Consider the following 12077-nt stretch of genomic DNA (forward strand, 5'->3'; position numbering starts at 1 on the left):
GTGAGAAGATTCAGTCAAGGAATGGTATGCAACGTCGATTATTTATCCAAAAAAGTTGATGTGAGAGATTTGGACATATTATGTACATATCTTTAAAGGCATGGTCACGTCAAGTCCTACGTCCACTTTGCGGTTATGTTACAGATATTACTCACTGTTCGTTTTTGACGTAGGACTACGTCTGTGTTTTCTATATTGGGGTATACTTTACGATTGCGAAAATCGGGGACCGTCACGAAAATATGATAGACTTTAAACTTTGATATCTAAGACGTTTCTCGATGGATTTTCAATTTTTTTGGACCATTCGATCAAGGATGAATCAACGCTTCTTCGTATTTATTTGAAAATACTGATTTTTAACTATTTATTATCGATAATTGATGAAAAGTTTAGAAATAGGTCAACCAACTAATCACGTACATGCATCACTAGCACAGACATCAAAAATCAATCACTTGCGGGTTTGGATCTAATCCTCAGTTTGAACAAGGTTTCACACAGAGCAGACGCATCAAAGCGATCGCTGCGGAGTGGACACAGCATCACGGAGGCGCTAATAACATTTTCAAAGGAAATCCATCGCATTGGTGGTGGTGCTCGATGTGTTGCTGCAGATCATTTTATTTATATCAGATAGTCGGCTCAACCTTCTTTTGTGGCAACCTTCTGGTGGCTTTTGTATAAAATCAATGAAGACGCCACCTCAGTGAAAACCATCTACATCAACAACCCATCGGTGAACGTCGCTCGGACAGATAGATGCCAAGAGATAATGTTTTGTAATATGAAGAAACTCGTCTTGAGTCAAATTTCTGTTGTTATTCCTCGCAACAATACGGATCTTAGATAACCAACATCTCATAACCAAATTCAGAATCTTGCGAAAAAAATTCATAGGATTTTCAGAATCTGTCATTCTCGGAGCGGTCCGTTGTCCGCGGAATCCCGATCAAAATGGCTCGCGCGCGTCGAAAAGCACCTTTCTTATATCTAATGAAGTAATTCCATTAACCCTGCCCCTTCGTTAATCGTTATGAGTGCACATTATATTTACACCTATATCAGATCACAAAGGGGCGGAACTAACGGGCTGAATTTATTGAATACAAGAAAGCTGCTTTCCAGCGCGCGCGCGCCATTTTGATCGGGATTTCGCTGAGAGCGGTTGAACAAGATTTTACGCAGAACGGACGCAGCAGACGAAGGCGCTCTGGTAACATTTTCAAAGGAAAATCATCGAATTGGTGGTGGAAGTCTGCGTTGGTGGTCGTCATTCAACCTCAACAACAAATCAAAATCTTGTGAGGAAAATCCATTTGACTGCTACTGATGCCATCCATTTGAACAAACTCATTGCATCATCTCCCTTCGACGCGTGCTTGTGGTTGTGCTTCGAAAGGGCAACTTTCTGTCGTCGCCAAACGATGGTAACCCGGGAAAAATCGATATCATTTCTAATGACTAACGAAACAAAACCAAAGAATCTTGCCAGAAAATTTCACTTTCCGTCGACGACGGCCAAATCGTTGAAGACGCCACCTTAGTGAAAAATGTCGTTTAGCTGCCTTAGTTTTTCAAATGGCGCATTATTAAAAACAATAAATCTTTCCAAAATCGTCATTGTCGTTTAAGCAGCCGAACAGTCTGTTTGTCTGGGTAAACAATTTTCACAACGGTCAAAACCTCTTCTTGGATAAATAGTTTAAGTCCTGAAAAGGACTGTTTGTAATTTATTCTTGAAGTCCCGCTCACTTTGCCACCAGCGCTATAGAAAACGATGCATGTACGCTTCCATCGCGGGCGGAAGTCGAACGTTGCAAATTAATATATTTGTGTTTGGTTTCGGGCCACCTCCGATTCTGCTTATTTTTCCTTTATTCCGGACATTTTTGAGCGTAATGTCTTCTAGGATTCTGATGATATACACTGAAAGATAGACGAGTGGCTTCAGTGGCGAAGCGGCCGATGAGTCGTTCCTTTTCCACGGCTGGTTCATCCAACTGGGAGCTACTTTCAGTTTCTTGATTCGGTTGTCCTCCGAGCAGTTTGCACAATGCTAATAAATTTACACAAATTATGATGAAAAATATCCTCCATTTCGTATAGCTGCACCTTTGAGTTTTTTTTTAATCAATGAACTGGATCTAAAACGAGTGACGTAACTTACGGCCCTAAAATAAATTAGAATATACGAGTATGTCAATATGTCCATAGTCGTGAAGTGTTTGAACTAATTTGTTTTTTTTTCGCTTCCATTCAGGGTGGTTAGGAATTACGATTCAATGTTAAAACTGCATAAAACTTTCGTTTCTAAAATAATAATAATAATTAAATCATTTTTTCAATTATTTTCATGAATAACGCAATGGTTGTATTAGGTTAAGGCAATGGTGGATGTGATCCCTTCTGTTAAAAAAGGCGCTTGTCAGATTTAAGGCAATGGTGGATGTGATCCCTTCTTTAAAAGAATGTGTTCGCCCAGCTTGGAAGTAATCCTATCTTTTTTTTTCCTGTTCGGGTGTGCCACTGCGACCAATTATTAGATCTATTGTAGCGTTACCCGTATCCTTAGTGTTTAAGTGCATGTCGAATTACTCCAGTGCTATTGAGAAGCAATGCAGTATCGGTTTCGATACAGTTGTTGTTTTGTTTTCTCAAGACCACAATGGCAAGGTCCCGCTATTTAGACCCTTCATAGAGAGCAATCCCATTGAAGGCGCGCCCCTTATCAATAGGAAATCAATCCTTTCTTGAGAAAACAGAACCGTAATACTGTTTTTGGCCATGCATCGGAGCCCTAGCCACATCCTTGTCTTGCTTCTAGAGTATCACCAGTAAAGCTACAAACCCGGGATTTAGCTCTGTCTACAAGACCATTTCAAGCAAGAGAATTTGTTCAGTAATAAGAACTTCCGTGTGTTCCTCTCACTACCATTGTTCACCAGTTCAAGAAGAGTTAGTACGTATTTAAACCCCTGACTCGATTTTTCCAGCAGTCAGTTCAGCCTAGGACCGGGTACCGAGGTTTTTTAACTAATTGCTTGAAAAGTTGTTTCCGCTGCACACAGTTTAGCCTCAAACAAGAGGAATTCGAGTCTTTCAACTGTCTGCAAGGTAACATTAATTATGTTTTATTTCTGAGACTGCTGTTGGTAGCGAGGACTAAATACGATGAATCCTTAATTACCACAACTCATTGTCCTAGCTAGAAAAATGGATTAGGCTGTGGCTCTGTTTGGTAGATCTTACACCGCAACACACTACGTCAAAGTGATCTACCGTGTTACGGGATCCTATCTTTAAAAGTAGGCGCTTGCCCAAATTAAGGCAACTGTAGATGTTACCCAAGTAGCACACGCAACATCTTCCAAAAAGCACCTTGTTTCTATTCAGTTTCATTAAAGGCACTGGTAAAACATCAAAGCACGAAAAAGTTGCATCAAGATGTCAAAAACGTTCGAGTTGTGATCAATGTTTCATTAACATTGCAATTCAGTGAGTGTTTGACATTTGGAAACAAACAACCAAAGAATACTGCACTTTATGTTGCAAACACGAAACAAAATCATCAAGTTGCATATTTTTTACCATGTAACTTCAATGCATCTTTCAAAATTTATTTGTTTGTTTAAATTAAGTGGCAAATAAGTTGAGTGTATCTTCATGTTTAATTTAGCATCGTTCAACGTTTTGACAACTCACTTTTTTTCCGGTGGTGTTGCAATCAAGTAACAGAAAACCCGAGTACAAAACTTCATAATCGTATGGTTTTTATGGTGAGTCAACATGCAGTCCCTTCGAAGTGTTAAACGGTGCTGTGGTAGAGTGAAGGACTATCAATCACAAGATCCATAAATCGAATCCAGTTTTATAATTTTATTTTATTTTTTTTCCGCTGAAGTATTTTGCAACATTATTGAAATTTTACTGCAATCGAAGGATGTTTCCGTAGGCTCCACCTCTTGCGCTTTTTAGATTGCAAGAGAGTTATATTTGATGGTACATACGCAAAGACTGTTTCTTTTCGAATTGTTGCAACAAAGTGAAATGTTCAGTAGTGAAACAAGTTGTGCTGCTTGGGTATCCCTTCTTTGGCAGAAAGGGCTTGCGCAGGTTAAGGCAATAGTTGATGCACCGTCGTAGTGTGTGGTTGACCGGGTTGGCCCCCGTCAAGGGTGCCAGCCCACAGGGGGCGCTGAAATTAAGAATTGCGGCATGAGAAACAGAAAAATTTTATTAAAAACAAACCGACTACAAAGTCCAAAGGCCGATGGTGGTGATGTTTTGAGAAATGTAGACTTCTAAGAATATTTCTTTAATCTCAAATACACATGTCCAATAATTTGGTATTAGTTTTGACCGCTATTTCTGAGATTTCCGAAACCGGTCACAAAGGGGCCGAGAAAAAGTGAATCATGGTGTGGATTTAATTTTTTTTCTCGATCCATTCAGAAAACTCGAAAAATGGTCATTATGGCTGAATTGGACTAGACCACATTTCCGATTCCAGCACACCAGAAACCGAAACTTTTAAGGGGAGCTCAATGAGGAAAATGACGAAACTGTTGAATATACGATAGGCAGTGATGATATACCTTGCTAAAATAACTACTTCGGTTATCATTTTGCAAGGGTATCGTAGATTATCAAAATTTATTAGTACTACAACACGTGCTATCAAAGTATTCATCCTGTCTTCACCACGTGACCCTCCTGCTACTGATGGCGATTTCAGCCACTTCGAAGTTGGATTTTAATGACCCAACGAAATACAACAGTGCCTCCAAACCCATTCTAAGTAGGATTTTTCTTGATCCGAATAGTTCCGATTTCGGCCATCGGCCATCTTGACCCAACCATCAGAAATTATGTATATGATTTGTTTATGGTTCCAATCCCCGTTCTTCGTGATGTATTTTAATGTACGTCATTTATCTTCAATTGAGTGCAAGAAACAAACGTTATGAGCTGAAAGGAATCATAAATAAAGAACTTTCGGCAATTTTAATAATCTGCATGTTTTTACTGACTCCATACCAAAAATCGAAAAATTCACCTGGCTCTTCAATGTTTCTTAGATATATTGCCATATTTTGCAAATACTATATCAAATACTATGCAAATACTATATAATACTAATATCACAGAATTTCAAAACTGTTTTGGAGCATATCGCCGAATACTGCTTGCTATTAGCAACATCTTCAATTCACTAAAGTTTTTAATCTTACGTTTAGGGTATTTCTCCAATACGACCCATAGTGCAAAAAATACATATATTATCTGCTACAACACATCAAAAAATAAAAATATAAAAAAAATTCATTCATAAATGTCTAATTTTTTTGTCAAAGTTTTTGTGCAACAGATTCAATTAATCACAAATCGCATCGGACATCGTTCAAGACTGAAGAAATCCTACAACAGATGTACGCATGAATTGACATAAAAAACTTTTCGTTTTCCCTTTGCGAACAAAATATCACAAGCCAGTAAAAAGCCGCTTGGTGCGGTTTGGCTGAACCCCGACCATATCTCGATCTGCTTCACATTTGTGAAAAATACATCGAATGACCCTTCCTCTTTCACAGTTCCGAACTATGCCAAATGTCGTTATGCCAAATTTTCGTCTTTAGACATCTGTCAAGAAATCCGAAGTAAGCTTTGGCATAGTGTTGTAATAATCGAATAAGAAAGGAATCAAAAGGAGCCAAATGTCTTTATGCTGAATGACCCAGACCCCGTATGGCTGTACATATTTGCTGTGATGTTGTTGTTCCGTTCCGCAAAAGTGAAAGCGACTGAATATGGCCTCTAATGGAAAGTTGATAATATACAGTTTCTGAATGAGTCCATTTCAACGGTTAAGCACTCCATGTATCTCCTCAGTGGATTACGGAAAACATTGAGTGCTTTATCGAAACGCTCTTTCACCATCTTGTCCCTTCTCATTGCTTTCTGAGAATTGAGGAAGCGGAAGTCGATATCGGGGATTGTTTCTTATTAATTCATCAGGATTACTTGGCAGAGTAAATGGAGTAATAGAACTGGATAGAACGCTGGATTAATTGTCCTGCAAGTATTGGGCCATGGTTTAAATGATTAAACGCAAGATTGATCGCGATAATGTTCAAATTCCTCTCGTGAAGAGCTACACGTTCTGGCAAATAACTGGGGTGGCATTGTGCATCTTGACTCGAAACGAGAAAACCATGTAAACTGTCATACGAAATAGTAGAAATAGCGCATCACCAATGAGGCCCCTGTCTTCAATCACCTAAATTGACAATAATAATGAATTTAAAAAAATACGACTTATGTAAAGCTATCACTGTGTTTGCGGGAATCATACAGATATTGAGCACGTCTTATTGGGGTGTATCAAGTGTCGAACCAGATGTGAGATGTTTTATACATTCCGAGTGCAGGAAAACAACTAAAACATTGCCCTTATTTGATTATTATTGATATTGATTTCCGTTTAGATTTGTGTTATGCCCTCCACTTTGTACACATATTCGCTATGATATACGATCTTGTATTTGTTGGGAAAATAATCCCTAACCGCATATCGGTGCCGATTTATCTGAACTTGTTCGAATGTTTTAATACGATGTAGCAATTTAGATGATAAATGGTTCGTAGTTAACAGTATCAGGTATTGATTGCTTTGTAGTGTATTGAATAGTCATACAACGCTTTCATTTGTATAAGGAAGTGTTCATAGTACATTCAGGTTTTCATTGTGTAAGAAGTTTGTTCTAGTTCGAAGTTGATATTTTAGTAATAGCTGAAAATTGTCATCTCACCATGTCGCGTATCGTTCCGGATCTTTAGGCTGCTTCATGAACTTCTGCTTTCGTACAACGAACATTTAACACTAACGCAACAGACAGTAAGCATTTCGGTCGGAGGATAGGTTTATGGTAGGGGAAAATGGTCGATGGATACATGCATCGGGGGTTTGCTGACGAACAGACAAATTTACAGTGGGACAGAGTGCAAAACAATTGCTAGTGGTGGCTACATTACCTCGATGTGATCACAGGTACAGACGCCCAACTGTCGGTGTTCGGCGTCGCAGCAGTAGTACTCGGTGTCCCACTTGCAGACGTACGCCTGTTGCTGGTCGCCGTTCGGGAGCTGGTGCTGAGCGTAGTATACGGCCTCCTGATGGCTGCTTATTGTCGATTGGTTGTAGGGCAGGTGTTCCTCGAAGGGCTCGTGCTTACTCCGGCTCCGGTAGACGCTGCACTTGCGCTCCAGCGCACCAGGGGTGGGGGTTAGGGGCCGTCCCTCGTCATCGACGGCGGGGGCATCGGGGGCGGTGGTGGTGGTGAACTGAAGGTTGAGCTTGTCCGGTGGGGTGGCCTGCGGTGTGGCCGGTGTAATTATGATCGGATCGTTGGTGGGTATTTGTAGGTGAAGGGGCTGTGAGAATGTGTTGGGATTTGGGCTGGCGAGATGAAGTGTGGACTGCTGATGTTGTTGATCGGCGAAGCAGAGGGTAGCGGTAGGCGTTTGTGGTGGTGTTAGATCTTGTGCTTGTGAAACCAGTGGCAATGTGGCGGTTGCAGACTTGGTTAGCTGTTGCCGTCTTACCAGTTTGTCGTATTCGCGGAATCCGGTCGGTTTTGGGAATGAGGGATGGGCGGTAGCGGCGGTGGCACTTGCACCAGCACTTCCGCCCGATGGCCCATGAACGGCATAGCATGGACCCGGATGACCCGGATGGTGATGATGGTGATGGTGGTGATGATGGGGCGTATGAGGCGGATGAGCTCCATGGGATGAAGAAGATTGTTCACTGATAGGTACCAACGATTTCTGGTGCTGGTCGAAACCGGGAACGGTCGTGTATCCGGCGCTGAGCTTCCGATGGTGCTGATGGGGCGCCCGCAGATACGAGGCAGGTAACTGGTGAAATTGTTTACTTTTGGTCGGTGTGGTGACCGCCTTGGCAGCGAGCTTCTCCCGCAGGATCTGCTGGTTGGTAGCCTTGTTCTTGGTGTTCTGGGCGGCCTGTTTCTTACGAGCCTGGCGGGAGGCCAACGAGGCACCTCCAGCTGCTGCATACATAGTGGCGGCCGATTGTGCGTGTCGCTTCGAGTGTTGCGCTACTACAGTGTCTGTTTATGAGTGTGAGTGTCGTGATGTCGATCAATCGAAAAGAGAGAGATTGTGCTGGTAGATTCGATTCCAATTCAGCTTTACGCTATGTTACATCAATTTCGCACGTTCAAGCCACGGTTACGCGTAGACTACGACAGTCGGGGGAGGGAGTAAGGGGGTTACTCACATGCGACATAAAGCTTAAACATGTTTTCTCTTTGTTAATACCTAAACAGCTTGTAGACAGTTATCAAAAAAGGTTTGGTTTTCGTTTGGTGCTCCTAATCATCAGATTATCAACAATAAAGACTTTTAGATTTTTTAAAAGGTTTCCTAGTGTAAGGGACTCCCTTGGTTTTAAAATTAAGATCTTTCGTTTCGTGTGGGCTTGTTGCAGTTACTTGGTAAAATGGTGTAATAGTAGATGTGTGTTTCGTGTTCTTAGTGTTAGTGTGACCTCTTCTAACAGTAAAGTACAGTTACAGACGGTTAAAGCTCCCTAGAAAATTAACACCTTCAAGCGCAAAATACCACCTGGTTCATCTAACATTGACGCGTACTTTCTAAAATACTTTGGTATGTATGTCTGTTCTATACGATTAGTTGCCTTAGATGACTACCTGTTTCTCAGTAGCTTGTTGCACTTTGTTTGTATTTCTTTTGTTGTATAAAATGTTAGAAAATGGCTGCAATGCCAACATCTACCCTTTATGCCTTTTCAAGTCCTTGTTGTTTTGGTTATAGCGTTTCAATAATTCCTAGGGCTGTTTCGTATAAAAATCAAATATAAAATTCCTTCGGTTGCTCGCCTTTTGAAACTTTGATTGGTAGCTTAACGTTGCCTAGACTTAGAATAGGTAACAAATACAACAATATTTAAACACTTTCGATTGTTGTTCTTCTTTATAACAGTGAGTTTTCGCTTGTATGTGGAAATGGCAATTCGCTAGTGATATCTTGCTCGTTGATCAGGCTCTGGACTTAAAAAATCTCGTCAAAAATATCTCTGCTCTTCGTATGAAAAAACTACCAGCTCTTTTAATTGGACCGAGCAAAACTCATCAAATCAACACTTATCGATATCAAAACTTTCGAAATCATCGTTCTCCAGCACTAGATTAAAAATGATAATATTAACGGATTGCTTTCTCTACCCGTGTACAAAAGAACAAGCTTCCAATTCTCGGCTCCGGAAAGTGCGGAGACGTTAGACCCGTGGAAGTAAAACAGTTCCAAATGTTAACCTCAAAAAATGACCGTCAACAATTCCTACTAAGCTCCACCGAACCTAAATTCACGTTACATAATTCTCACATCGATCCTTGATAAACCTTCCATAGAACGACCATCAACATCTCTACGCTACACTGGACAGAATCGTTTTACACATTTCCGCTAGATCTCCCGTTTTTAAAATACTTCTCATCCGAATAAATAAATCGATATCCTTTATTTTTGCTCTGCTTTGTTTGCACTACCTACACAAGCAACTAGTTGCCTACTAACTTATTCATGAGTATTGTCTGATCATTATTTTAGTATTTTTGTTGTTGTGTGGCTCTTGCCCTCCCTGCACTTCATTATGGCAACTTCGGGCAGGGCATGGAGGACCGGAGACCTAATAATTTTCCCATTTGAGTCACGGAAATGCTATGAAACTTATGTCTTCTGGTCACGGTCTATCAACAAATTATCTCTACCTATCAATCCTAACTGATGGGACTGTGACTTTGTGGCGTTTGTGTGAGTTTGTGTAATGACGGGTGAGCATAACTAACACAAAGTTAACAATCGCATGGCTTGATTTTTTGTATTCACAACGTTGACCCGGTATCGATTGTTGTCGTTTTCGTCATAAATTCACTCAATATAAGCTTCCTTGGTTCAAATATAATCTCGTATAAAAATGAAATTAAAAATGTATGATTACCTAAAAAATCACTGCTGATCTGTGTGAGTGGTTGTGTTTCGGTTAAGCGTATCCGTTTCCATTTGAATTTTTGCGATTTTGTTTCGAAAACTCCCGATCCGAGTCTCGGAGGAACCTTGTGGTTTTCTGCGCCGCCTTGAAGGGCTCACTACATCCTTTCGTGGGAGGGAACTGACAAGCCGCTGTCACTCTTGATGGGTGACAAAAGAGAAGAAATGTTTGCTTTTGCATGGAAATCGCATGACGAAGAAGTCATCATCTTGGCCACGTGTGTGACGGAAGGCAAGGGATCTGTCAGGGATGGGAGGGGACGTGTCGTTTCTTCGCCGGTGGCATGCTGAAGCTGGGCTCTGATGGATCGACTTGCAGTTGTTGTTGTTGTTGTTGTTGATTTCTTGGTGGCAGTTGCTAAGAGGTGGCGTCGTTTTTGGCTGAAATGGAATTTATAAGGAATGTTGATGATATTGTGCACATTTATTTGTGGTGATAAGTGTACAGCGCTGCTATATTGACTTCAAACCATTTTCAACGGAACACGAAAATAACACATTTATTGTGTAATCTCCATAACAGTCCTAAATAGTATCACCATTATCATTTGAAAACACGTTTTGGATTATGAAAAACCCACAAAGGCATCACCGTTGTTACGTCAGATCAAAGGCACATTGCGATCTAATGCAAAACAATATTGAAATATGTCGTCAGTATATAGATATAAGAGATATAAGTTTAAATGTTGCTGTTAATTGGAAGAATGGAATCTGTGATGAGCAGGAGTTTGATTGTGTATCTTTCAGAGAGAATTTTCCGGATTGGAAATTTGATCGACTCCTTTGAGTCTATGGCTTTTCAGAAGAACCAAGTTTCTCTGGATAATATTTGAGTCATGCTGGACCAATACACAAAATCGAAAGTATTGTACTTTCTACTCAATTCTTTTCTCTATGTGATGTAGAGTTTTTTTTTCACGCAGCCGAGGATCCGAGTAGGGTATTTGTTCCATTTTTAATAACATGCTCCGATATACATCTTTCACAAATGGACAATTTAGGCTCTATGTGTATAATTTTTTGAATTGTGTCATGCGTTCTCACTGCTGGAAAAATAACGGAAATGAAAGACAAAGCAGTTCAATTCTTTGTTTTTTTTTTGTTATTGATATGTATACAACATCTTATAAATTCAAGGAGCGGTATTGCATACATTGCCGAGATGTTCCGATTACAGTGGCTCAAATATTTGGACTCATTGGTATGTTGTTGCATTTCCACTCCCCAGTGGAGGCGCATGGTAATGTACGGAATGGCATATGAACTTCCATTTTCCCGCAGCGTAAATACTCCCACAGACCTAAGCGATTTCACCGCGGCGACGCACAGTACAGCTAAGGCGGAAAAAAGTGAAAAAAAAATTAGCTGAGCGTACAGCTTCGAAAGTATTTTTATAGTTTTTCATAATGTTTGAAATGGCTTTCCTCAAAATTTCACGAAGATTGGATGAAAATTGCACGGGGTGCATCATGTTGATTCAATGGCAAATCAAAGATGTTTTTTAATTTGCTTGTAACATGTATGGCGAAGACATGATGATATGAAGACAATCGCACCCATGCCGAATTGGACTTATTTCAAAGCTTATTTACTCAGCAATTCGGGAATATGATGATTGTTTTGCGCGAATCTGCGCAAATAGCATTTTTCTTCATACCATTCTTGAAGTAAGCATAAGCATTCCAACACGCCGAATACAGTTATCAGAAAATCATGGGAAATTTTTTTTCAAACAGTTGAAGGGGAAGAGGTCCCAAAACGCCCCCCCTCCGAGGCAAAACGCCTTTTTGTGGTTTCCCTCATATTTACCGTCATTAAGATGTCTGTAACAAAACTAGATCAAAAAATAAGTAGGTTAGGCGAAACAAGTTTAAAAATAGTGTATGGGAAGTTTGGAAAACCGAAATTTTCCACGTTTTGAAGAAACATCTAACATTTTGGCGAGGCCAAACGCCCTAGTGGCAACATCTAACATTTCG

At 40.4% G+C, this 12077-nt stretch overlaps 1 protein-coding gene across 2 annotated transcripts in view; it reads right to left on the minus strand.

Moving 5' to 3' along the window:
• LOC134212719 (uncharacterized) overlaps nt 1–12077 on the minus strand; it is an 863774-nt gene that overhangs the window by 303636 nt on the left and 548061 nt on the right. For both annotated transcript variants that reach the window (XM_062690803.1, XM_062690804.1), the window contains exon 4: nt 7036–10476. In XM_062690803.1, coding sequence (XP_062546787.1) covers nt 7036–8082 — 1047 coding nt within the window. In that variant the 5' untranslated portion in view covers nt 8083–10476. The remainder of the gene's footprint in view (nt 1–7035; nt 10477–12077) is intronic.

Source organism: Armigeres subalbatus, chromosome 2 (genome assembly GCF_024139115.2).
Source record: "Armigeres subalbatus isolate Guangzhou_Male chromosome 2, GZ_Asu_2, whole genome shotgun sequence".
In the NCBI taxonomy this organism is placed as follows: domain Eukaryota; kingdom Metazoa; phylum Arthropoda; class Insecta; order Diptera; family Culicidae; genus Armigeres; species Armigeres subalbatus.